Genomic DNA, 26,578 nt, shown 5'->3' with positions numbered 1-26,578 from the left:
CTCCAGCACACCATGAAATAGAACACAGGTCTGTTTGTGTCCAAAGGGTACACTCTCACCATTACTCTGTCCTGTCTTCCTGAGCAAGGCACAGTCTATATTCGTGTCTAAGTATCAGGGAAAAAGACATTCAAATAAACTCAGTTCAAAGCAGATTGCATAGGTGATCCTTAAAAAACATAAATCCCATCACAAAACTACCCTGCTTAAAATCTTCTCAATGCTGTTTGTATAAAATCCAGTCTCCTTACCATGGCCCACAAGGCTCATTGAGAAACCTTCCCCTCTAGCAGGCACTGTACTAGGCTTGATGGATAATGCAGCGGTGAACTTGACATACACAATCCCTGCCCTCATGGGAGTCCAGTCAACGAGGCTGTCAATAAACAAGTAAACAATCATTAAGTACAAACTTACAGACTGCAACATACATTTAGTGGAAAGGTACTAGGAAAGGGAATAATGAGGAGAGGGGTTGCTTACTTGGACTGAGGGTGAGTTGAGGAAGCCACTCTAAGAAACTAATAGATGTGCAGCCTCGGACAAGTCACTTTCTGAGCCAGCCCTGTCTGTTAGAAATATGATGGGAACCACAAATGAGAGCCACATATGCAATCTAAAATTTTGTACTAACCACACTTAAGAAGTAAAAAGAAATGGGTGAAATTAATCTTATAATATATTTCATTTGACTCAATATATCCAAAATATCATGCTAACATGTAATTAATATAAGTCTTAGAAATCCAGTGTGTATTTTATTTACACTTACGGCACATCTCAATTCAGACTAGCCATATTTCAAGCGCTCAGTAGCGAGCATAGTATAGCATGGCTAGTGAGTATAGTATTTATAGGATTTACGGTGGGTATCTGAAGGCATTTTATAGCATTATGGCCAGGATTAATGAATGAATGAATGAATCAGTAGACTGATTGGCTCATGTATTAAACCATGTTCTGAGCCTCAGTTTCCTCACCTGTGAAATGAGGGTGAAATGAGGATAAATCACTGGAAGCTGTGAGAGCGCAGGTCAAACACCCAGCACTACCCCCTTGACAGGGTTCGCGCAATAAAACGTTGGTTTCTTTGGGCCTTTCTCTCCCCGCCTCTCTCCCCTCCAAGTCTCCGCCCCCTTCCCCGCCCGCTTCACACCCGAGCGGAAGCAGTACTGTCACAACTGCAGCGCGCTTTACGGCAGAGCTGCCTTTTACCTCAGTGTGGCCAGCTCTCTCGTCGCGCTCACTTTTACCCCATTGGCTCTGCGACCCCGCTCGCGGTTCTTTACGGCAGTGTGGCTGGAGCCGCAGCTGAGGGTCTCCGCGGTCTGGGTGTGAGTGGAGGGAACCAGGCTACCCGTTGTCGGCTGGGCCCAGGAGCATGGACGTGGGCGAACTTCTGAGCTACCAGGTATGAGGGGCGAGAAGGGCCGGGGCACCACCCCCTTACCCGGGCAGGGGTCGCGGGGCCAGAGTCCCTTCATCTGACCTCCCCTCACCCCACTTCCCAGGGCCCTCACTTCTCAGGCCACCCGGGGGCCCAGACTCTCATTTCTCTTCACTTCCCGAGGCCCACGTGGGCTCTTTCAATTCGTTCCTTTTCAAGGCCTGAACCCTTTCACCTCCTCTTCTCACCCTGGGGCCTGGTTTCCTTCAACTCCCCTGAAGCTCCAGATTGTTCTATTTTCACAACCGTCCATCCCCTCTCAGCTCGCTTCTCCCCGCTCATTGAGGTGGTGGTGGGAGAGCACTGGTCTTTCTTGGATTGGAGCCCCAGCTTCCCACTGAGAGGCTGTGTGGCTTTGGACAAGTCATTTTCCTTTCTTTGAGCCTCGGTTTTTGTATCTATACAGTGGCGACAGTAGTAACTGCCTGGTAGGGTTATTTGAGGGCAGTACCAACTGATGAATGTGGGAGCTGATTTTTAAGTGTAGACAGCTGGGCTCGTGTTAATTGTGGCTTTTGGGAGATGTTTGGAACTCTGGCAAGGGATAGCTTCCTAGGAATCTTCTTGTCCCTCTTGCTCAGGATACCTGTGGGGAAACGGTGGCCCAAAGGGCAGACAGGACTTGTCCAAAGCCACTCAGAAACTAACAGCTGAGATTAGAGCTCAGGTGTCCTGACTCCTGCCCAACATGTTAGCTATTGGCCACATATGGCTGTTGAATGCTTGAAATGTGACTAGTCTGAATTGAGAAATAGTGTAAGTGTAAAATCTCACTGAATTTTGAAGACTTAGTATGAAAAAAGTAAATTTAAAATACTGATTATACGATCAAACTGATCATGTCAGTTACATTGATTATTGGTAATAACGATTAAAAGATATTTGAGATAATAGGTGAAAATAATTAATGTAAAATGTCTTAATTTTTATGTTGATTACCTGTCAAAATGATAATATTTAGGATTCATTGGGTTAAAGAAAATATGTTATTAAAATTAACGTCACCTTTTAAAAATCTTTTTTAATGTGGCTACTGGAAAATGTAAAGTTACATAAGTGATCCGTTTGCGGCTTTCATTTTATTATAGGACAGCGCTGCTGTAGAAAATAACTTCTGGGAGTGGGGGACAGGACCTGTTACTTTAGATAAGTTGGTTGGGGAAGAACTCTGAGGAATGGATATTAAAGGACTGAAGATAGGCCAGGCGCGGTGGCTCACACCTGTAATCCTAGCACTCTGGGAGGCTGAGGCTGGTGGATCACTCGAGGTCAGGAGTTTGAGACCAGCCTGAGCAAGAGCGAGACTCCGTCTCTACTAAAAATAGAAAGAAATTATCTGGCCAACTAAAATATATATAGAAAAAATTAGCCGGCCATGGTGGCGCATGCCTGTAGTCCCAGCTACTCGGGAGGCTGAGGCAGTAGGATTGCTTAAGCCCAGGAGTCTGAGGTTGCTGTGAGCTAGGCTGACGCCATGGCACTCACTCTAGCCCAGGCAACAAAGCGAGACTCTGTCTCCAAAAAAAAAAAAAAGGGCTGAAGGTTGAGAAGGAGCCAGTCATGTGAAGGGGGCATAGTGATGGAGGTGGAGGGAACAGCCTATTAGAGGACCAGCAGGAGGACTGATGTAGCTGGAACATGGGGAGTGAGCAGGAGAATGGTAGGTGCTGAAGCTGGAGATGTAGGTAGATGACACACTATGTAGGCCTTCCTTGCGGGCATGGAAGGATTTATTTTCTATAAAATTGGCGTGCCTATCTTATAGAAAAGGAAACTCAAGTTAGAGAGGTCAAGTTACCTGCCTAAAGTCAAACAGCCCGTAAGGAGCAGGGCCAGAACTGAAACCAACTGAACACCCAAATGTAGTTTTACATTTTGTTTTCAGATTTTAAAAAACTTTAAAAATTGAAGTATAGTACTTCTGTAGAGGAATGCATAAATCTTAAGAGCCATTGGTTGTAGTTATTATTTACAAAGTAGGCTCAGTGGGACCACTGAAGTTCACTTCGTGGGGGCATATGTATATGAAGTTGTCTGATTTGAATATCCCCACCCTCAGAGTTTGATTTAGTAGGTCTCCGGTGATACTTTAGATTTTGCATTTCTGGGAGATTTGGGTTGTAATCCCACTTTTATCATTACTTATCTGGGTGACTCAGGACAAGTCATTTTCCCTCTCTGTACTTCATTTTTCTTTTTTTTTAATCACTTGGAAAATGAGGAGATGGACCATATGGCTTCAAGTTCTTTCCATTCCTAAAACGTAGAGAGAGACTAAGGTGAATTCCATTCCTGAAATTCAGAGACTAAGCAAGGAAAAATATCATGCGGTGTCAGAAAATGTTTATTAAAAGTATTTCATGTTTTTAGTAAAGAGAAGAAAGAAATGAAGCTCTTCTTTTTGGGTGTCTATTAAATTTCATCTTGGGGCCAGGTACAGTGGCTCATGCCTGTAATCCTAGCACTTTGGGAGGCCAAGGTGAGAGGATCACTTAAAGGCCAGGAATTCAAGACCAGCCTGAACAACATAGTGAGACCCTGTCTTTACAAAAAATAGAAAAATGAGCTGGGTGTGGTGGAGTGCGCCTGTAGTCCCAACTACTCAGGACACTGAGGCAGGAGGATCACTTGAGCCCAGGAGTTTGAGATTGCAGTGAACTATGATGACACCATGGCACTCTAGCTTGGGCAACAGAGTGAGACCCTGTCTTTAAAAAAAGAAAAAAAAAGGAAAAAAATTTTTTTCTTTTCATTTTTGGGGCAACTTGTTGGGAAGATTCCAATTTCCTGCTGAGATTGGTTCTTCTATGAATAATAGAGTTAGGCACCAAGCGCCTCAGTATATGCCTTATATCCTTGACATATGTTAACTATTCATTTGGGAAGACTGGAGAATTACAATGTGGACAGGAGGTGATGGAAAAAGTCTTCAAGAGGAAACTAGTTATGTTCCCAATATGGAAATTTACTTTTTTGATGCCTTCAGGCTTAGACATCTCATCAAGAAGTGTGCCCAGCAGTGCTTTGGCTGAGAAGTTTCTGCTGCATAGGCACGTATATGAACTCCAGGGCACTCTCATTAATACTAATTCTACAGATGCCTGGAAAAAGTTCTTGCCTCTGAAGTTTTGCAATAAAGAATTCACATTTAATGCAGCTTGTGACATGAGAGGAATTCTCTTTGAGGCAGATTGGGGTCAGGGACCCTAGGTTTTGGTGATATTGCAGACTCCCACTCTTCTTGTCACTTATCAGTTTTATCTTAGCATTTCCCTTGGGTTGCAGGGGCTTAGAGGAGTCTCTAAACTTGCTCCTTTCCCTCTCTTTCTTTCTTTTGAGATGAAGTTTTTTAATGATAATAAACTGACAGGAACAGTATTGAAATATTTGAGAGGAGAACTACTACCCTAATCCCATAAATATTTTTTATATTCCCATAGTCCTTATGTATTTTGTGTGGCTGTAACCATTGTATAGATACTGTTTTGTGTTCTATGTTTTTAATTTAACATTGCCAGAAATATTTTCTGTGTTATTAAAAATAACATAACCTTCATGTTATTTTTAATATTTGCATACTTTTTGCTTGCATGATAGAACACTTTTCCCTAAAGTATTCCTCTATAATTGGATATTTAGGTGGTTTCCAGGTTTTTGTTCTTGGAGATAATATTGTAGTGAACTTCTTTGTTCATGTGGCATTTTTTTCCCTCTCATAGTCGTTAGTAATTACCATGTGCCATCTCCTGTGCTAAATATTGCATATACTAAAATTATTAAGACATGGTCCTGGGCCTTAAAGAATTCATAATTTAAGGAGTGAGACAGGCATTTAAACAACTAACTATATGAATAAATGCATTATGGGAGCACAATGAAAGGAAAGATTGGATATGCCTGGAGAGGCATGTATTGGTGGGGATGGATTTAGTTTGGTCATTGAAGAAAAGGGAGATGACACTAGAATCCCAGCCTTGATGAATGGGTAGGAATTTCTGTGGGTGGTACAGTAGGCTGGGGATGGTCCTTCTTGATTGGGATTAAGAGCAAAAGCAGGGGAGTGAAATGTTCAGAGCATTGGGTAGATGGAGGGGAGTGGCAGGAGAGCATGGGGTCCTCTTAGCTGCAGATATGTTAAGAGATCCATAGTGCTTATGTGGAGTTAATCGTTTATCAGTTTATAGTGCTACTTGTAAACTGTGTGTATTCCATTGTAATTGCTATTTTGTTATACTAGTTGTAATTTTTTTCCTGTTAATCTAGTAGGAATATAAAACGTTAGTTCAAGGTTGCTTTAATAGTCTTTTTTTTTTCTTGTGTGTGTTTATCATTTATATTTCTTATCTGGCTCTTAAGGTAGTAGTTGTTTTGTAATTGAGCTTTTCTGTTATGCTTTTTGTCATTGTGTGGATAAGAAACATTATTGAAAGCCTGAATACTGGTGCTCAAATATATCTTTCATTCTGTGGTAGTCTCATCCTGCCTATAACCCTAAGAACGTTATTCTAATCATAATGTCATTTTATAGCATCATGAAGTAGGCTCTTTATGCATGAGTTTAGGACTTTTCAAAGTAACTTTTTGTTAGAAGTGTGACTATAAATAATAAAGAGCTATTCTCATTGATACTTCCGTTTCAGAGTGTTTTCTGTTTCACCTCCTGACTGATTTTTTTTCTTAAATTCATTTCCTCCCTTCACATCCTTCTCATCCTCTCTCTTGCCTCTGGCTCATTCTTCTCACACTCACAAAACACATTGTATTTATATGCCTCCTTGTACATGTTCTTTACTACACTGTAGCCTCAGAGGCAGGGACCAGCACCTAGCAGAGTGTCAGCCACAGTCCATGTCTAATTAAGTTGTTGTTTAGTGATTGAGTGAATGAACCCGTACATGCCTTCAAATATGCTTTGTTGTTTCCTCTTTTGGCAAGCCTTTGCGCTGTTACCTTGTCTGTTTGTTGGCCTGTATCTCTGCTTTTGTGTTAGACTTTAAGAAAATTTGATTCACACCCTGTTACTTCAGTTTCTGAATCGTTTTCCTCTTCCTTGTTATATGTAGCTACTCTTGCTACAAAACCTATATTCTTTTTTTTAACTTTTTATTTTCAATTAATTTTAAGCTTAGGGAAAATTTACAAAAATAATACAGTTTCCACATATTCCTCATCCAGCTTCCCCCCTAAAGTTAACATCTTACATAACTATTATATAATGATCACAACCAGGAGATTAACATTCATATAATATTAGTAACTAAACTGCAGACTTACTTAATTCAGATGTCACCAGTGTTTGCAATAATGGTCTTTTTCTGTTCTGGGATCCTTCATTGCATTTAATTGTCGTATTTCCTTATTCTCCCCTTGTCTTTCATTTTTGAAGAGTACTAGTCACTTATTTTGTAGAATGCCCAAAACCTACGTTCTTGAGAGTTGCCAGTGTTCTTTTGCCAAAGATTTTATGGGACTCTTTATTTTTTACTCTTCACTAGAATTTGACTCTATAACCCTATTCCTCATCTTTTTGGAAGAACTCATTCATTCTTCTCCTTTCAGCACCTTTTTTTAGACAGCTCTTAGCTCCCTAGCCCTGATTTGTGTTTCATGTGTCTATTGGACATTCTGGCTATGTGTTCTGGTATCACATAATTCTCTGCTTCCTCCTGTGCCTGTCTCCATGGCCAACTTTGCATTTTAGTTAGGGGTGTCGATGTTCAGCAGACTTGAAAGAAGCCTTGGAGCTATTTCTCAAAGATGAAAGACGTGGTTCTCTCCTCATGGTTCACAAGCTCATGAGCAGAGGCCAGCTCTTCTCTCAGGAGTCAAGGTGTTAGGATATGAAAATGATTAACTCACAGTCTAGATAGGACAATGATTATGTCACAGTTCTTGCTCTTGTGGAGCTTTTAGTGTAATGGGGATATACCACATATTTGAAATCCAAGCTTGGAGTGTTGGTGCTGTTATGGAGGCATGAACAAGAGGTCCTGGCAGAAAGGCACGAGCAGCTCTGCCCCTGGGAAGTTGGGAAAGGCTTCGTGGAGGAGGTGCTGTGTCTTTAGGAGTCGTCTTTCCATCCCTTCCTTCTGTTCCAACCACCACCACCTTAGTTGAGACTCCTAAGACTTGGTCAAATAAGTAGCCTCCTAGGAGGTCTTACTTTTGTTGTGTGGATCTCATATAGGCCTGGTGAATGTGGGTTTATTTCCTCTGTAGGCTAACAGAACACTTCTCCAGTCATAGACTTCAGTCTTACTCATTCCAGCTTCCTTGGAGATAGCTCTTATTGAGTTGGCTTCCTAACTTTGGAGGTGAACTTGAGGAAGACAACCGTACCTTTCTGTGATCTCTCATTAGGTGTCATTATTTAAATTGGGGGATTGAATTTATAAGGTTTAACCCATAGGGAAGTTTTCCTATATAAAAATGACTACACTGGAGAATATGGATGGTTCAAAATGGCTTGTCGGCACTGTTGGAGAAAATAATTCAAAGCATATGCCCTTCTGAGTGTGCCTATTAGGTGTGTCTTAATGTTTAGTGTAGTGGATGAACACAAAGTCTGGCTCAGACTGCCTGCGTTTGAATCCCAGCTCTGCTACTTGCTAGCTGTGTGACCTTGGGTCAGTTAATTAACCTCTTTAAGCCTCAGGTCTTCATCTTTAAAATGAAGATTGTATAAAAGTATCTATCTTTGCTGTACCATCTTTTAAAAAATTTCCACTTTGCCATGTTTTGTTAAAATAGAGGATTAAATGAGACAACATGGGTAGTGCCAAGTAGTATAGTGCCTGACACATAGTAAATGCCCAGTGAATATTAGCTGTTAATTTTCATTATTGATATGATTACAAACAACACACATGCTACAGAAAAAAAAAAGGTTTTTCTTGAATCCTGCAAAGCTGCTTCAGTATTCCCAAGGTTATTAGTCCCTTGGAGAGTAAGGTTTAGAATGCTGTACAATGAAATGAGAATAGTTTGTCACCCACACGTGCCACAGTATAGAAATGTTCTCAGTAGGTTGAAGCACAACCCTGTTCTACCACAGTTAGCAGTCATTGATATCAAGAATTATGCCATCAACATAGTAATTCTTTTCCCCAGATCTCTTTAATATTGCTAAGACATCTCCGTTTTCCTCTCATCTAGTGCCAGGAATCCCATTTACAAATAAATTTCTCCTCTCTTTGTCTGCCCGCCCCTTAGTGTCCAAAAGGAAGTGATTGGGTTTGGTCTGAGTCTTGTATAGCTATAGAGGAATTGGAATTAGGAGAAGTTATAGCAGGAATTCTGATACTGCTTTTACCTTCTCCAAGGTCAGCCATTTGGTTTTTTAGTACTTCAGCTGAATACAGGCATACCTCCAAGTATTGAGGGTTCAGTTCCAGACCACCCCAATAAAGCAGGTCACATTAATTTTTTGGTTTTCCAGTACGTTTATACTGTGCAGTAGTCTATTAGGTGTGCAATAGCATTATGTCTAAAAATGTACATATCATAATTAAAAGTACTTTATTGCTAAAAAATGCTAACAATCATCTGAGCCTTCAGTGAGTTGTCCTTATTTTGCTGGTGATGGTGATGGCTGCTGACTGATCAGGGTGGTGGTTGCTGAAGGTTGGGGTAGCTGTGGCAATTTTTAAAAGTAAGACAGCAATAAAGTTTGCCCTATCAATTGACTCTTCATTTCACATAAGATTTCTCTGTAGCATGTAATGCTATTTGATAGCATTTTACCCGCAGCAGAACTTCTTTCAAAATTGGAGTCAATCCTCTCAAACCCTGCTGCTTCTTTATCAACTAAGTTTATGTAACATCCCAAATCCTTTGTTGTCATTTCAACAGTGTTCACAGCATCTACACCAGGAATAGTTTCCATCTCAAGAAACCACTTTCTTTGCTCATCCATAAGAAGCAGCTTCTCATCTGTTCAAGTTTTATCATGAGATTGCAGCATTTCAGTCAACATCATCAGGCTCTACTTCTAATTATAGTTCTTTTGTTATTTACACCACATCTGCAGTTACTTCATCCATTAATGTCTTAAACCCATCAAAGTCATCTGTGAGGGTTGGAATCAATTTATTCCAAACTCCTGTTAATTTTAATATCTTGATCTCCTCCCATGAAACACAAATGCTTTTACTGGCATCTACAGTGGTGAATCTTTTCCAGAAGGTTTTCAATTTACATTTTCCAGATTCATCAGAGGAAACACTATCCATGGCAGCTATAGCCTTGAGAATGTGTTTTGTAAATAATAAAACTTGAAAGTCAAAATACTCCTTGGTCCATGGGCCACAGAATGGATATTGTATTAGCAGGCATGAAAACAGCATTAATCTTGTACATATGCATCAGAGCTCTTGGGTGACCAGGTACATTTTCAATGAGCAGTAATATTTTGAAATGAATCTTTTTTTCTGAGCAGTAGGTCTCAATAGTGGGCTTAAAATATTCAGTGAGCCATACTGTGAACAGATGCACTGTCATCTAGGCTTTTTTGTTCTATTTATATAGCACATGCCGAGTAGATTTAGCATCATTGTTAAGGGCTCTAGGATTTTTGAAATGGTGAATGAACATTGGCATCAACTTAAAGTTACCAGCTGCATTAGCCCGTAACAAGAGAGTCAGTTTGTTCTTTGAAATTTTGAAGCCAGGCATTGACTTCTCTGTAGATATCAAAGTGCTAGATGGCATCTCCTTCCAATATAAGGTTGTTTTGTCTACATTGAAAATCTGTTGTTTAGTGTAGCCACCTTCATCAGTGATCTTAGTTAGATCTTCTGGATCACTTGCTGGTTCACCTTGCACTTTTATGTTATGGAGATGGCTTCTCTCCTTGAACCTCATGAACCAACCTCTGTTAGCTTCAGACTTTCTTATGAGGCTTCCTTACCTCTCTCAGCTTGCACAGAATTGAAGAGAGTTAGGACCTTGCGCTGGATTAGGCTTTGGCTTAAGGAAATGTTGTGGCTAGTTTGATCTTTTATCCAGACCACTCAAACTTTCTCCATATCAGCAATAAGGCTGTTTTACTTTCTCATTAATCATATGTCTACTGGAGTAGCACTTTGAGTTTTCTTTAAGAACTTTTCCTTTGCATTCACAACTTGGCTAATTGTTTGGTGCAAAAGGCCTAGCTTTTGGCCTGGCTTTCAGTCTGTCGTTATTATTATTTTTTTTTGAGACAGAATGTCGCTTTGTTGCCCTGGCTAGAGTGAGTGCCATGGCATCAGCCTAGCTCACAGCAACCTCAAACTCCTGGGCTTAAACAATCCTACTGTCTCAGCCTCCCAAGTAGCTGAGACTACAGGCATGTGCCACCATTGCCCGGCTAATTTTTTCTATATATATTTTAGTTGGCCAGATAATTTCTTTCTATTTTTAGTAGAGACGGAGTCTCGCTCTTGCTCAGGCTGGTCTCGAACTCCTGACCTCGAGCAATCCACCCGCCTCGGCCTCCCAGAGTGCTAGGATTACAGGCATGAGCCACCGCGCCCGGCCTATCTGTCGTTATTTTTGACATGCCTTCCTCACTAAAGCTAAGTCATTTCTAGCTTTCCATTTAAAGTGAGAGACATGCAACTCTTTCTCTCACTTGAACACTTAGAGGCCATCGTAGGCTTATTAATTGGCCTAATTTCAATACTGTTGTTTCCCAGGGCATATGGAGGCCCAAGGAGAGGGAGAGAGATGGGGGACTGGCCAATCAGTGGAGCAGTCAGAACATATACAACATTTATCAATTAAGTTCTCTGTCTTATATGATGTGGTTCATGGTGCCCCAAAATAATTATAATCAAAGATCAATGATTACAGATCACCATTACAGATATAATAATAATGAAAATGTTTGAAACATTGTGATAATTACATGAAGAGAGCACATACTATTGGAAAAATGGCACTGATAGACTTGCTTGATGAAGGGTTGCCGCAAACCTTCAATTCCTAAAAAATAGATTGTCTGTAAGGTGCAATAAAATGAGGTATGCCTGTGGTTCAAAACTGTTTTCTTTTCTATGGAGTTCCAGGGGTGACTGATCTGAAAGTATTGGCCTAAACTTTAGGACTCCAGCTCAGTTTCTGGGTTGGTAAATAGAAACTGGGTTCTCTTCATCCTGGAGTTCAGTGAAAGATCTAGTGAGACTACCACAGTGCATTTCCATCATTTAACTTGTTTTAGATTATCAGTTGCTTGTGAGCAGATTATCTACTTTGACTCCTGGGACTTCCCGTCAGCTAATTACCCAGCAATGTCCAGACTCACTGAACTGAGAAACCAAGCAGAGTGTCGTGTTGTTTCTGTCGGAATATATCTGACTTTATTCCAAAAGCAAGTATGATTGATTATTGAACAGTTTGTTTGGCATTACTCATGTGCTCATTCTGTTAATACATAAAATTGAAGGTTGATTACATTTTTTATTTGACCCCCCACTACTCTTCTAAGTTTAAAATTTCTTTTGAGATCTTTGATAGACTGAAACATTAATAGTACGTCAGTCCTTTGCTGGTGTATAGTGTTGGAATGCTATTTTCTTTGCAGCTTTAGATAAAAAGAAAAGAATCGTGGTTACAATTTGTCATGTAACCTTTTAGCAGCCTCTCTGAACATTGGACAGCTAATACCTTACCAGACTAATGCTGAGAGAAAGTTTTGAGCATCTCAAGGTTACATGATTATTTACGGAGAAGCTGCAACATGGAGCAGAGCTGTGGCCAGAAGTAAACTCTGTTGGGCAGAGGATGGCAGAAATGCCGAAGAATTAACAGAATGCTGAAATTCATCAGTAAAGCAGGACAAGAAAAAGACATTACCATTGATTACTTGAGGGTTGTAGCTGAAAGAAACCCATAACGAGGTTCATTTTTAAAAAAGGTGGTACAGGTTGTATTGAACTGTGCTAACTCCTCATTTACCTGGTCTTTGGAAAATGTGGTGTCGTCATAAACAGATTTTCCAGGGAACTGAAGCCTGTAAGTGGCGTGAGAATGCTGGAATAAGAGGAAACCTGGAGATGATGTATTCTAACCTCCTTTTTTTACAGTTGGGGAAGCCAGAGCCCAGAGGGAAAGTCACTTGCCTCATGATCCAAACTCCTTGGTGCCAAAATGGAGTTCAGAATAGTGCTTTGTGCGTGATGATGCCTCCTCTTCTTTGACATGTACAGAGCTTGTATGTTTCATCATATTGTATGGAGATCTTTCTGAAGCACTTACATTCTTACCGTTCTCAGTAGGTCACACGGTGGTCTCAGGATCGTCATTATGAATACATGTTAAGTGTGCCCAGATTCTCTCATGACTTTTTGAAGTGTGGAAAGCTTTTACTTCTGCTCTGTGGAATGTTAGGGAGTTTGAGTTCTTGTGCCTACTTTTTAATAGTTTTCATTCTTCTCCTTGGTGTCAGCTGTCACTCCTTGCTGTTATTGTTTATTTGATAGAATTATATCTAAGCTCTAAGGCCTTTTTCCCCCCATTCTTTTAATGGTTTCATGAAAGTGGAGGTTATTGGATGAATGAGACATTAGTATTCTTGGTTATCTTTGGTTGAACTATAAAATTTTAGAGCTCATCTGCTAGATACTGAGGTCTGTGAGATCCTAGAAATCACATCAGCCTGACTTGACTTTATTTTCCATGTATCATTTCCTCTAAAATCTCTTTTCCTACCACTGCCATCTTGGGAACTCGAGAACATCTGAGCATTTACTGTTGCCCACTAATCATGAATCTTTCAAGAGAAACTAGCACTCAACAAATAGGGGCTTGCCCTGGCCTTCCTTGCAGTGCCCCTTTCTTTCATGCCTGCTTATCTTACTGGAGGGTAGCCATGTACCTGATTGCCTTAATTCTGTGTCTTTCAGCCAGCCTTATATCTAATTTCACATACTCATTAGCCCATGAAATCTAGATTTTATCAGTTGCCGGAGATCCTGCATGCTTGTTCTCGACCTATTTATGTCTCTGCCTAGTTCCTGTCTTGTGCTTGACTCTTGGCTCTCTCTCTCTCATGTCCTGTCTCTCCTTTTTCCCTCGCCTCCCAAACACAACACCAGTTTCTTTTAGACTTGGTATGTGCTCTCTGGCTCCCAAGTGCTGACTCACCATTATCAAGGACTCTGATGGCTGGGACTGGAGCTGCCTTATATAGTGTGCCTCATTAGGGCACTGTCTAGGCAACTATCATTGCCCTAGATAGACCTTTAAGACCACACTTTGGCCCTAGCCCATTAGTGATTACTATGTCCAGTCCATCTGATCCTCCTGTAAAAGGACAGTTTGAGCAAAACCATACCCAAGAGGCTTGCAGATTTTCCAACTCTGCAACTTTGACAGTCTATGAGTTCTTCATCTTGGTCTTGTCTCCCTCTGCCGTTATTTCCTAGTCATTCACCAGGGATTGGTGAAGAAATAGGATGTTGTTTACCATTGTTTCTAGGGAATTGTGACATATGCTCACAGTCAGGCTGTGAGCCAATCAGATTTTGGGGGGTTAGTAAATTTCACTTGGATTAGTGTTCCATATTGAAAGTTTTTGTTCTTTAATCATTCAACACATATTTATTAAATGCCTACTAAATGTAAGATATCATACTAGACAGTGGAAATAGAGTGATACAGAAGACAGTCACAGTCCTTGCCTTTATGAAACATATCCAGGGAGGCAAGACAGACAATAGATAAGAAAAACGAATACAAATAAATAAGAATGCCTAAAGAAGCAAACATATAAGATAAACAAAAACAAGATAATTTAAAATAGGGATATGCAGGGAAAAAATGGGCTAATGTAATAGAGTAATGGGGGAGCAGTGGTTATTTGCTTCAGAAGGTTCTAGAAGGCCCCTCTGGGAGATGACATTTGAGCTGAGAACTAAATGATGAGAAAGATCCAGCTATATGAAGAGCTGTGGGAATAGCAGGGTAGGTTAGTCCAAGGGAAAAGCCAATACAGAAGCCCCGAGGTGGGAACAAACTTGTCACCTTTGAGAGTCAGTATGGTTAGAGCTTGGTAAGTGAAGAGGGATGGTTGAGATAAGGACAGAAAGGTCACCTATGGGGAGGAGGCAGAACCCTAACATTTTTGGACTTTATTCTCTGCACAGTGGGAAGCTATTGGGTGTTTTAAGTTGTGGAGTGAGATAATTTGGTTTATATTTTAAAAGATCACTGCATCTGCAGATTGGAGAATAGATTGTAGGGGAGCAATCTGGCCAGCCTAGTTGTTAAAGGGGGTGTAGAATTCACCTTTGTGCTGCAGAGGGCTGCAGCTGAAGCTGTACTCTCCCGGGAATAATTGCTTTCCCACCTAGGTTGTTTTCAGAATCTTTAGTTCTAAACATTTAATCTGCGTTCTGGCTTAATCAAGAAGCAGCTCTCTCCTGTTGCCAGGGTTGGCTCAGAAAATGTGGGCATGGTGCCTTTTGTTGAGCACCCTGGCCTAGAGAGAATGAAGAACGCAGCCCCTGGTGGACCCAAGGACAATGCAACTGACCCTCAGCACCTGGTAACTTGTGGGAAGCTTTGGAATCCATAGACTTTATTGCTTCTGCAAAACAGTTGCAGATGGTCTCAACTGATGATTAAATATCACTGCTGCATTGCCCGGATCTGCTGTGGCCATCCTCTCCATATCTGGTTTTATGTTATAGTGGGTAATTAAGGGGGCACAGCCATTTCTGGTTACTTCCAGGACATCTTTTTCAGTCGACCTAGGGGGAAGTTTCAGTTTCTGTCAGTTGTGTAAGTGACTGCCATGAGCAGTGGTTGTAAATGGCTACTTTTTGTTTTCAAAATTAAAAAACCCCACAAAACTTAAAAAGAACTGTCTCTAGTGAAAGGGAATAATTGCCTGCTATTGCTGTCTCTGCTGCTCCTCCAGTGGGAGTTCTGCCATCAGACTTGTCAGAGTTGTTTGGCAGGGACTTTTTCTCCTGAGTTAGCATATAGAGATCTGAACGGGCAGAGATAACACAAATTAGCAAAGATACAAGCATATCTGCAGAGGAACAGATTTCCTTCTGACCAGAAGTGCCATTGGTGGGCACCACCCTAATTTTCGATGCATCTCTTACCATCGATGACAAGACATTTCAGCAAATAAAAAGAATTGCTTAAGCACCACCTGAGCTGGGCAGTTTTTATAAGACTTTAGAGTTTCAAAGGGCCTCGGGCTGCTTAGCCTGCCAATGTAGAGTCACTGAATATTATCTCCCTGGCTCCTCACTGGGGATCCTTACGCCTCACTCAGCATAATGAACTTGGAGACAGAAATCCTTATTCTTCTGCCTCTTTTTTTTTTTTTGGCCAAAGATTTCTTCTTCCATCAAACTTGCAAGGATGCAGAAGATTCAGTGGGGGAATAAAGATGGCATCTGCTTTTGGCTGACATGACTTGTGCCAGTGGTCACGTGGGGATTCCATAATGAAGATTGCAAATCACTTCCTGTCCTCTTGGAGCCTGTCCCGTAATTAGAAGATTAAACATTTTGTTTAAATTGGTAATTTTCCCTCTCCCTTCTCTGGGTGCTTAAAACCATTATTTGGAGCAGGAGGAAGACTGGCTAGCTGTCTGACATTGGGCTCCACGTTCTAGTTGTGATTGTCAGAGAAGGTTGAGAAAATCTTATTTTAATTAAAAATGCAGTTTTAGCCATACTTCACCTTGTGTGAGGCAGAGGTACTTCTGACTATGTGAACTTTCTGATTGCTGAGTGTGGTGAGTATAGCTTTTCTCAGGAGCATCACACAGAGCCTAATGGGGTAATATCATGAGGTGGGTGTACAGCTGGCCTTGAAGTATTGCCTCTGCACTGATGGCAGATTTGCCCTTCAGTTGACAGGTTGACTTTGTGTTTATGGGAGCAGGGGTCACTTATAGGGATGGTGTGTTCCTGAATTGAAGGGAATGGAAAGCAGCTCATAGAAGAACATGGACATTTTCATACTTTTAATGAAATAGAAGAATATATGTTTGTTCTTCCCCATGCCACCCAGTTAAAAGAACAAAACAAAGGCCTGGAGTCTATCAGGTATTGAAGCCTACAGAGAGTCAGGCTTTGTGCCCCATGCCACCCAGTTGAAAGAACAAAACAAAGGCCTGGAGTCTATCAGGTATTGAAGCCTACAGAGAGTCAGGCTTTGTGCTATTTGATTTATGTGTGTTATCCCATCTCATCCTAAAGGTAACCCTGGGAAGTCAGTATTTTTATTCCTATTTTGCAGATGAGGACAGAAGCTCCCAGAGGTTTAGTAACTTGCCCAAAGACACCCCAGAAGTAGGTGGTGGACTCTTCTTTCTAGAATTGGGCTCCTATGGATGTAGGTAGCTTTGAAAAAAAGACTTATAGACTGCAGCAGAATGCTGCCATCACTCTGCTTTTTACTTGCCTCCATTCTACTGTGCCTCTCACTCTTTATTGGAATTACTTGGTTACATGCCTTCCTTCTCATTGGACTGTGAATTCCTCAAAGGCAGTGACCAGATCAGCGCTTGCCATAGAGTAAATGCTCAATAAATGTCTCTTGACTAAAGAAAGGAAAGAATGAGGGATGAATGAACGAAGCAGTGAGTCAATGATTAGGTGACTGAATTTGTGTCTCTTCTAGGTATTTTTTTATATTGAGGCTTAGCACCTCCCCAGTCACTGTCTTTTTCTTGCCTCTTCTTGATGGGAGTAGATTAAGTTGTGTTTGTGAATGATAGTGGCCCTTGTCTTAGGAAACTCTGGATTGAGTGAATCTTGCCTCAAGTAACACATGATCTTCATAAAAGCCTGATTCTATTATTGTAGTAACCTGAGAGTTGGTTGGCATATGTTTTAAAGAGCAGTGTTGTATCTGGCTCTAAAGCAAGAGATTGATTGATTCATTTATTTGCCAAAGCTTTACTGCAAGTCTACTGTGGGCCATAATTGCTGTTGTTTTCTCTCCACCCAGCCTCATAGGCAAAAAATAAGAGATCATACAGAACAACAAGATGAGTTTTTATTTTGTGTTGGTTGGATCTGGCATATTCATTTCCCAATATTTTTTCCTTTTTTTTTTTTTTTTTTAACATTTATTGACTACTTTTTCTGGATTAGTCACTTCCACATACTATCCCACAACACTAGAAGGGCTTTTTGCAATGGTGAAACTAAGGCTGAAATGGTGGTGATTTGATTTGTCCAAGGTCACACACTACTAGTAACAATAAACCCAGGTGTCTTTGTTTTTTTTTTTTTTTTTTTTTTGAGATGGAGTCTCTCTCTGTCACCTGGGCTAGAGTGCCGTGGCATCAGCCTAGCTCACAGCAACCTCAAACTCCTGGGCTCAAGTGATCCTCCTGCCTCAGCCTCCCTGGTAGCTGGGATTACAGGTGTGTACCACCATGCCTGGCTAGCCAGGTGTCTTGACTACCAAATTCCTTTCTTTTCTCACTATATGGCATTCCCTACTAATGGGACTAGTTTAGGATTAATTTCTTATATGTTTTATGTTTTGTACAGGCCTAGGACAAACATGGGTTTCCAAAACAGCACTAGAGCTGCTAAGAGTTCACTTGAGTTTAAGGACCCTCAGGAAACGCATCTATAGTAAGCACAGAAACCAGTTAAGGCAGGATGATTTCCCAGTCACATGGTGGAAATATGATGTAGAAAGAGTGAGAGCTTTAAGGTTTGACTGGCAATGTTTAAATCCCATCTCCACTAATTTTTAGCTCTTTGGCCTTTGGCAGTTTGCTAAGCAAGCCATCTGTGCCTTGGTTTCCTCACGTGTAGAAATGGGGAATGGTATTACTTACCTAGAAGAGTTGTGTGACGAAGACTAAAGAGATAATGAAATGTTATATTCCTGGTACAGAGTATGCACACAGTTAATGGTAACTAGTATATAGCTTGGATAATCACTTGGTAAGGAATCTGTAGGAGGACTTCTTTATGGTTTCTCTAAACCCCGTGATTCTGTGACCACAGTGCCTCCAAAGAAGTTCTTTGTGATGTTTGTGTCTGACTTTGCTTCTTGAGGCCCACACTGGCTCACCTAGGTAGCTTTGTTTAAAAGAGGTGACTGAATTCCCTTGTGTACAGCATTTTTCAGTGTCTTTGTGTTTTTTGGTATGTTTACTGGAATTTTCAGGTTTCTAAGTAATTTCATTCTGAGACAAGTGAGTAGAATTGATGTCAGGCTGCTTTAACACAGGTGTTATAAACAAGATTAAGAGGTTGTTGAAAAGATATCAGTGGTGCTCTGGGGCTAGCTTTCTGAAGTCATTCTGAATTGACAGCTAATGGGTAGTTTGCCTTGATGGCTCTCTCTGAGTTGGTTGTAACTGACTAGAGATTCACCCACAGAGGAAACTTGCTTATGAAAACTCACTTTACTTTCTTTGATGAGGAAATAAAGCAATAGTAATATGTAATACTGTCTTTGCCCTGTTTTTAGATAGCTTTTTAAAGTTTTTTGATACCCTATGCAGCCAAGCTTCAAAGAAAACCTTAAATAGAGGGACATGATTCAAGACAATTATTTTATTATGGTATTTATTTATTTTTGGGTATAAGACACCTATTTATCTTACTCTTGGTAAAGTTTCTTCCTTTCCAGCAAAGTAAGCATTTTGCTTATCTGGTCTACTAGGTGCTCTTGCTAGGAAATTGAGTATCTTAAAATGTTCTTAGAAATCAATTTTATAGCCTCCCTGAGAGAGAGTTGTGATGATGGGGGTAGAACTTGTAGGGGGAATTTGTAGGTGACCAAGAAGCATTTACCCAGACTACCAGAGAATTCCTTTGGATCGTATTCCACATGGCCAGGTAGTCAGGGTTCTCCTTTTGTTTTCCAGGTGGGGAAATATTTCTGACACTGAATTGTCTCATCTAAGAATAACTCATTCACTGTCCTTTATTAAGGACAGAGGTATTTTGCTAGTGGTTTGTAAAGCTTCTAGAAATAGTAAAACCTTTGAGTTGAGGAAAATAAAGTGCACCTTACACAAAAGCAGACATGAAACCATCTTTTTTCATTGTCTTTGATGGACTCATCAACAGGCATGTATTGAGGCCATAACACCAGCTACTTCATTCAAGCTGAGAGAGACAGGTAAATCAGCACTCAAGTGCTGGAAAGTATATTATATAATCATGCTACATTTTCAGACTCCAAAGTATTGCCCATTATATTGAAAAATATTCTTTTTAACAAGATACTCAGGATAAAGTTCTGTGTGAGTTCTATCTTCCTTGAAATAAATGTGGCAGCTGTTGTATAAGAGACTAAGTCTTAAGCTTTAAAAGAAACAATGACAGAATCTAAAGTCCTAGGCTTCTGAGACCACAACCATGTCAGAACTCTTAAGGAATGAATGAACAAATGTTTATAAATGAATACAATGGTTAGTTTCTCACATATGATCCAGTTCTCACTCATTCAGCCCTGGATCATTCATTCTACCCTTCTTATTTTTTCAAAACATCTTTTTTCTTTTTTTTTTTCTATCTGTCCTCTTGGTAGGATACACTGTTTCCCCTCAACTATTCTTGTTGAAAGAGGGATGCAGTTTTGAGTGTTGGTAGTGACCTCAGAGACAATTTATAGAAAAAGTAATTAAAGATTTCCTTGCCCCACTTTAGTCTTAATGAAATAATCCATTGCTAGAGGCAATATTCCACTGGCTGGAGACTTCTCCGTCAGCATGATTGCATCTAACAGGTGTGCCATGTAAAGTGCACACCCACTGTGTGGGTCTGCTGGTTGCTGAATACATACTCTACCCCTCTCTCAGATAAGCATAAAGTATCTAGCCTTTGTGTCATCCTAAATAGTAAAGTGAATTTATTGTATCTGAGCCTTGGTTTAAAACTACAAATAATTTTAAATAGCTTTCCCATATTAATTTATTATGTAATGTTTAAAAGTTCAGGTGGATTGGTGTTGATGGTAGGTGACCTGGGGCTCAGTGTGGGTTCCTCCAAATGATCCGGGGGAGGGATTTCTTACTGAAATCTCCATGTAGGCAGATGACACTAGGCTCTTCTGGGTAGCAAAATTGCAAACAGACAAGGACCAACTGTGGAATACAGCTCACCCAGCTAAAAGCATTGGCAGAAAAGCAGCAAAGGGATTTTAGTGTTGGCTGAAAGGTGGCAAGGAGAGATGATGCAAAGTATACCTTTATGATGATAGTTTCTGAGGAGGTGACTGAAGAAAGGAGTCTGGAGGTTGTGTATAATGCTGATTCCAGGCCCAGTTCTATGGCTTCAGGCCCAAGTCTTATCACTACTTTGAGTCTCAGTTTACTCATGCTTAAAATCAGTGTTGAACTAATATTCTTTGTCTGGATCTGAGTTTTACCATGCTTACTCTCTGAATATTAGTTGGTGCCCCATTGGAGAATTTACTATATATAAAGTATAGCCCAGGGTGGTATAAAGTGAGGAAACATCTAGGTGTAAAACAGATGAATTCTGCTGCGTTGCAGTCACCCAATGATCCAAGGAACCTTGAGAGTTTGCATTCATTTGCTAGTAATAAATTATGATTCCTGGTTAGTTCATTGGTTTAACCGCCCTCTCCTGTGGTGCTGCATTCCTTGATGGCCAGTGTGATATAGATGCCCATCCCATGGGCCCTTTGTTCCCTGTGCGTACTTCAGCCACAGCACTACCCAGAAGGTTCAGTACTCCATTTATGTGTCTGTGTTGTGGTTCTCACAAGATTGAAAACACCTGAAGACAACATGCCTTTTTTTGTTTGTTTTTTAAACCTTGTACTCTAAACATGAAGGTGTGGAGGTGCTTAGTAAGGGTGCTCTGTAAGCTCCAGGAGGGCAGTTCCTTTCTCTCTTTTCTCCCCATCATCTTCACAGGGACCCATGTACGTATCACTCATGGTTTATTTATCAAGTGGGGTTTCTCTTTTAATGTAATAACCTTAGAAAATGTTAGAAAATATTTTATTCTACTTGAAATAAGGTATAATCTGTAGACAGAAAGATTTTGTTTTGTTTTCATCCTGCGTTTCTTCATGGCTGGTATTTACACATCTTTAAAACCTATCAACAGGATGGATAAAATAAATTATTTTTTAACTTAAAAAAGATGGAGATAAATTATCATTTTGAAAAACAGCCAGTGGAAATACAATTTTCATTTAAGTTGTTTTAAGGCTCAGATACTGAATGCCAGAATCTTAGAAGTCTGGAAAGTCCAGCCAGAGAGGCCTGTTGACAGCAGCATGACATATAGTTCAGGCTCTGTTGGGTCACTTTCAGTGAATGGGGAGCTTTTTCTGTTCTTGTTCCGTTTAGTGGGTGTATATGTGCTAATGTGTATGGAGCCAAAAGTCTGTCTCTCCTTGATTTAGCAGTATGCGTTAAATGCCTGCTATAAGCAAGGCACTGTTAGGTGCTGAGGTGTGTGTGTGTTAGGAGCAAGGGTCAGATCCCAGGATTCCTACCCTTGAGGACCTAGCTTATGATTTCGTAGAGGAGATGAATATGAGTACATATGTTGCGTGCTGGTAGAGATCTGATACACTGCCGAGGAAGCTCAGAAGTCTTCCTGGAGTACAAGGAGGACTCTTGGAGGAGGTGACATTGATCTGGGGTACAAGGCTGAGTAGGATTTCTCTAGCTGGAATGGAGGGGGTTGGAAGGTGATCTGCCGTTTATCGTGGAACTCTATGCATCTACCCTATTCCAAGATAGCTGTTTAAATAAGTGACAGTGACTCCTGGGCCCCTCCCTGAATCTTCTCTGATTACCTTATCCATTTTTCCTATACAAGGTTTCCAGACCCTGTGCTATCCTACTCATGCATTCTCTAGTTTGTAATGTGCCTCTTTTAATGTGCCATAGCTAACTCGGTGCTGTGGGACTGTGGCTGAATTGGATGTTATGCTTCCGAAGGTGCACCATTAATATGCATTAGCTTTTAAAAAAATTTAAAGCTGGTCATCCTTTGACTCATTGAATTTGAGATTTACTGAAACCCTCAGCTCTTTTTTGAATGAACTGTTTTTGAGTCACATTCCCCCTGGAAGGTACTTTATTTATATGTTTGCTATTTTGAATTTAAACAGATAACTTTGTACTGCTCCTACTCTTAGTTCAACCAGTTATGGGTCTACCTATCTGTGTGCTACCATTTGCCCACATCTCTTCCATCTGTCTACTTGAATAACTTGATGAAAGATCTTGTTGATCTTAAGGTACCCTATGTGTATTGTAAACCCTTAACCTTAATCAGCGGTAGCAATATCAAAGAATAACAGACAGTTGGGCATGACTTGGTGTGTATGATCCCCTACTAGCTTCTAGTGGTCCCGCCCTCTTTTTTCCCTTCAGTGTGTGCCTAACCATACCATTGTGCCACATTTACTTTAGATCCTTTTTAAGAAATAAATTATTATAAACATAGCTGAAGTCTCCTGCATACCCTTCCCTAATCCCATTTCATTGTATCTACCCCCCCATCTACTTTCCCTCTTACCCTCCTTAGAAGGTAGATAATCTATCCTGAATTTAGTGATTATTCCCATGCATTTTTTTCTTTACTGTTACTACTTATGCATACATCCATTGATCATCGAACTTTTTTCTTATTACACATATGCTCCAGCAAACATTCTTCAAATATCTCCTTGTGTATATGTGTGAGACTTTCTCTAATATATATATATATATATATATATATATATATATACCTAAGAGTAGAACTTCTGGGATAATCATAGAATATATGCATCTTCAGTGTTATTACACATCACTAATTAGCTCTGTACTCATTTATACTCCTATTAGCAAGTTTTAACAGTTCCTGTTTCTCCACATCCTCGCCAACACTTGGTATTGCCTTATTTTTATTTTCTCATTTTTGTTAATCTTATGTTATCTCATGGTTTTAATGTGCATTTTCTTGATTTATAATGAGGTTGGGCCACTTTTTATGTGCTTATGGGTTACTCAGTATTTTGTGTGTGTGTGTATGAGATAATATGCTTATATTCTTTGTCAAAAGTTGGTTTTAAGTAATGTTTAAAGTCTGTTGTATTTACAGGACTTTGCAGTTTGCAGTCATTAAGAGAAATTGAATTCTAGGCTTTCTTTTCAAAGTCCTGTGTCTTTATCTTATTTAATTTTACTATCCCTTATCTTACTAAAGGCAGTCCTGTGAGGTAGCAGAGCAAGGGCAGAGCATTTTTGTAAATGCAGCACTGATAAGTCAAATGATTTATCTAAGGTCACATGACTGTTAAGTGATTCACTAGAACTCAGATTTTTCTGATATTGGTCTGCTGCTCTTTGCATTGTACCGTATTATTTCTTTTAGATCAGTGCTATTCTGTTGTTGTTGAATTGATATCTAATATTCCCTCCAGTACCTAATAGAGTGATGTTTAGGTTCTATTAGCTCAGTAAATACTTCCTTAATAAATGAATGAATGATGATGGTTCTGGTGTAGCTGACAAAACATATTTATAATAAGTCTGCTAAAATGAAGATACTTTACCTTCCAGTAATTTTACAAGTATCTGCCTATGTTAGTTTTGATAAATAAAGAAACTGAATCAACATTTAGCTTTCCGATGTAGCTGCAGAATCAATCAGAAGACATCAAAGTAAATTATGGACATTATAGTTTGTACTTCTAAAAAAGATATCTGTACACCCTTTGAAGATGAGATGAATGTATCTTCAGAATTAACAAGGAATAAGAATTTTTTTTTGGTAGGAAAAATTGATTAAGTAGAGTGACTAGTGATTTAAATCATAAATCACATCCATTTTGTCAGCCAATCAGATTACAGATCATAAGTGAGACTGTTGGTAATTTTGATTCTTGATGCCTTGATATTTTTCCTCCTCATGTGGACATTGTTAAAAAACATATTCTCCAGTAATTACTGTGGTCTCAATACCTGTAATTTTTTTTTGTTGGGAATAAATGGGGGTCCTGTTTTATATTTTGTAGTGATTTTGCTTCAGGATTTTGAGTTCTTGGTACCTATTTTTTCCTCCAGGAAAAAAGATAGCAGATTGCCATGATTCATTGATTTTTTTTTTTTGAAGCTTTAAGTCTTGCAAATTTGCAAAGGCGTAATGTAAAATTATATGTGAATATCTGGAATTTTTACTGAGATATCTCCTAAAAATATGATGATGATAATCCCTTACATTGGTATAGTTTTTAATACTTTACATAGGGCTCCTTTGTAAGGTGTTTTGTTTAGTTATCACAACAATCCTTTGAGGTAGGTAGCATTTTCTGTCTCTGATTACTTTGATCTCCAATTATGAACTTTGGCTGATGGTAGTTGCAGCGTTAGAGATTGTGAGCTTTTTCAGTTGTGGTGCCTTAAGCAAATTTGCAGGGGAGCCCTGATGTTAACTTTGGCAGGTTTCATGCCTGCAAATATTGATTGAGCCAGAAGTCCTTAGTTGTAAAATGTCACCAGTGAATGTGCAGCCAGTAAAGGCAAGGAAAAACTCATTACTGCAGCTCATCTGTAACTTCTGGGTCAGGCCCCTCACTACCATCTGGTAAAAATGAATGTTTGAAAACTCCCTTTTATTCTGAGAGAAGGTAATCAGAAGAGGTTAACAGCAGATGATTTCTGAACATTTCAAATTGGTTAGACCAGTCCATTCACAAGCTTGGATTTGTGGCATTCCATATGTCTAATTATCTCAAAAGGTATTAGAAATTTTTTTTAAAACAATTATGAAATCCCAAAATAATGGTAGGAAGGAATTTAATTATATGTATACTTCTGTTTTTGCTCCCTGTTGCACACCCTTTACCCCACCTTCCCATTGAAAGTGTTTATTCTGAAAAAGAAAAAGTGAAAGGAAGAAATAAATAGGATTGCTGTCTTGAAATAATCTAATTTTTTTTTTTTTAGTGTGAGAGCAAGACTAGACCTATTTTATATCTCTTTAAGGTGAAAGATTAGGAAATTGTAAGTTTACAGGTTTCTCCTCAATTTAATAAACTCTCTAACTGAATGATCCAAAGTGGAGGGGGCACAGTTTAGGGAGGAGGTAAGTATCTGGTCACTGGAGGTGTCAGGAAAGCCCTAGCGTGTGCCTGGCCAGAGATATTTTAAAGAGAATTTAAACCTCAGATAGATGATTTTGTTAGAACAAGGGTACCCAAAGTCTGGACTATCTCTAGTGCCTTGGAATTATTTCTGAGGAATGAATACATTATCTCTTTCCCTCTGTTTCTTGTAAACTTACATTAAAAACACAAATTCAGTGAAAAGTATTACTGAAAATAAATAGTAATTTATTTGTTCGTTGTCATTGTGTCTTTTCTCAATCATGTGTACTAAAGAGTACAATTGGCGGTGGGGGGGTAGGGTGCTGTCAAATATCTTGATATTAAAAAGAGATCCACCACATTTTAAAACCCAACTTTTTTTTTAAAAAAAAATTTTTTTTTTGAGACAGAATCTTGCTTTGTTGCCCAAGCTGGAGTACAGTAGCATGATCATAGCTCACTGTAGCCCTGAACTCCTGGGCTCAAGCGATCCTCTTGCCTCAGCCTCCCGAGTAGCTGGGAATATAGGCATGTGCCACCATGCCTGGCTAATTTTTAAATTTTTTGTAGAGATGGAGTCTTGCTGTGTTGCCCAGACTGGTCTCAACTCCTGGCCTCAAGCAATCCTCCTGCCTTGACTTCCCAAAGTGCTAGGATTACAGGCATGAGCCACCGTGTCTGGCCTAAAAGCTATTAGTGATCAAAGCCCGTTCCAACCTTGAGCTTCTTTGATTTTTAATCAAATATGTCTCTTGGAGCTCCAAGTGTTGTTTTCTATGGGCCAAACTGTGCCTTGTACTTTAGAAACGTAGGCCTTTATGTGCACGCATACATATATACATAACTAACTGTGTGACAGAGGTTATTGTTCCCAGTTTATAGACTGAGAAATCTCAGGCAAAGAGGGAGTAAGCTACTTTCCAGGGCTGCTGAATAGAGGGGCCAGGTTTTGATCCAAAGGTGGAAAATTTGTATTCAAAACTCATTGTGCATACAGGATGTCACATTCAAACAGGTTAGGAGCCTTTTCCTATTGATGGCTTCTAGTTATAACTCTCCTGTCTAACACAGGGACTAGTCTGTATT

At 39.9% G+C, this 26,578-nt stretch overlaps 1 protein-coding gene across 1 annotated transcript in view; it reads left to right on the top strand.

Annotated features, from left to right (window-relative positions):
- Window positions 1-1,207: 1,207 nt before the first annotated feature.
- Window positions 1,208-26,578, top strand: part of CTNNBL1 (catenin beta like 1) — a 163,593-nt gene continuing 138,222 nt past the window's right edge. The window contains exon 1 of the mRNA XM_045528609.1: window positions 1,208-1,411. Within this exon, the coding sequence (XP_045384565.1) occupies window positions 1,382-1,411 (30 nt within the window). The 5' untranslated portion in view covers window positions 1,208-1,381. The remainder of the gene's footprint in view (window positions 1,412-26,578) is intronic.

This window comes from Lemur catta, chromosome 17, assembly GCF_020740605.2.
Source record: "Lemur catta isolate mLemCat1 chromosome 17, mLemCat1.pri, whole genome shotgun sequence".
In the NCBI taxonomy this organism is placed as follows: domain Eukaryota; kingdom Metazoa; phylum Chordata; class Mammalia; order Primates; family Lemuridae; genus Lemur; species Lemur catta.
Note: the sequence above shows the minus strand (reverse complement) of the source record. Positions and strands in the feature narration are given on the sequence as shown.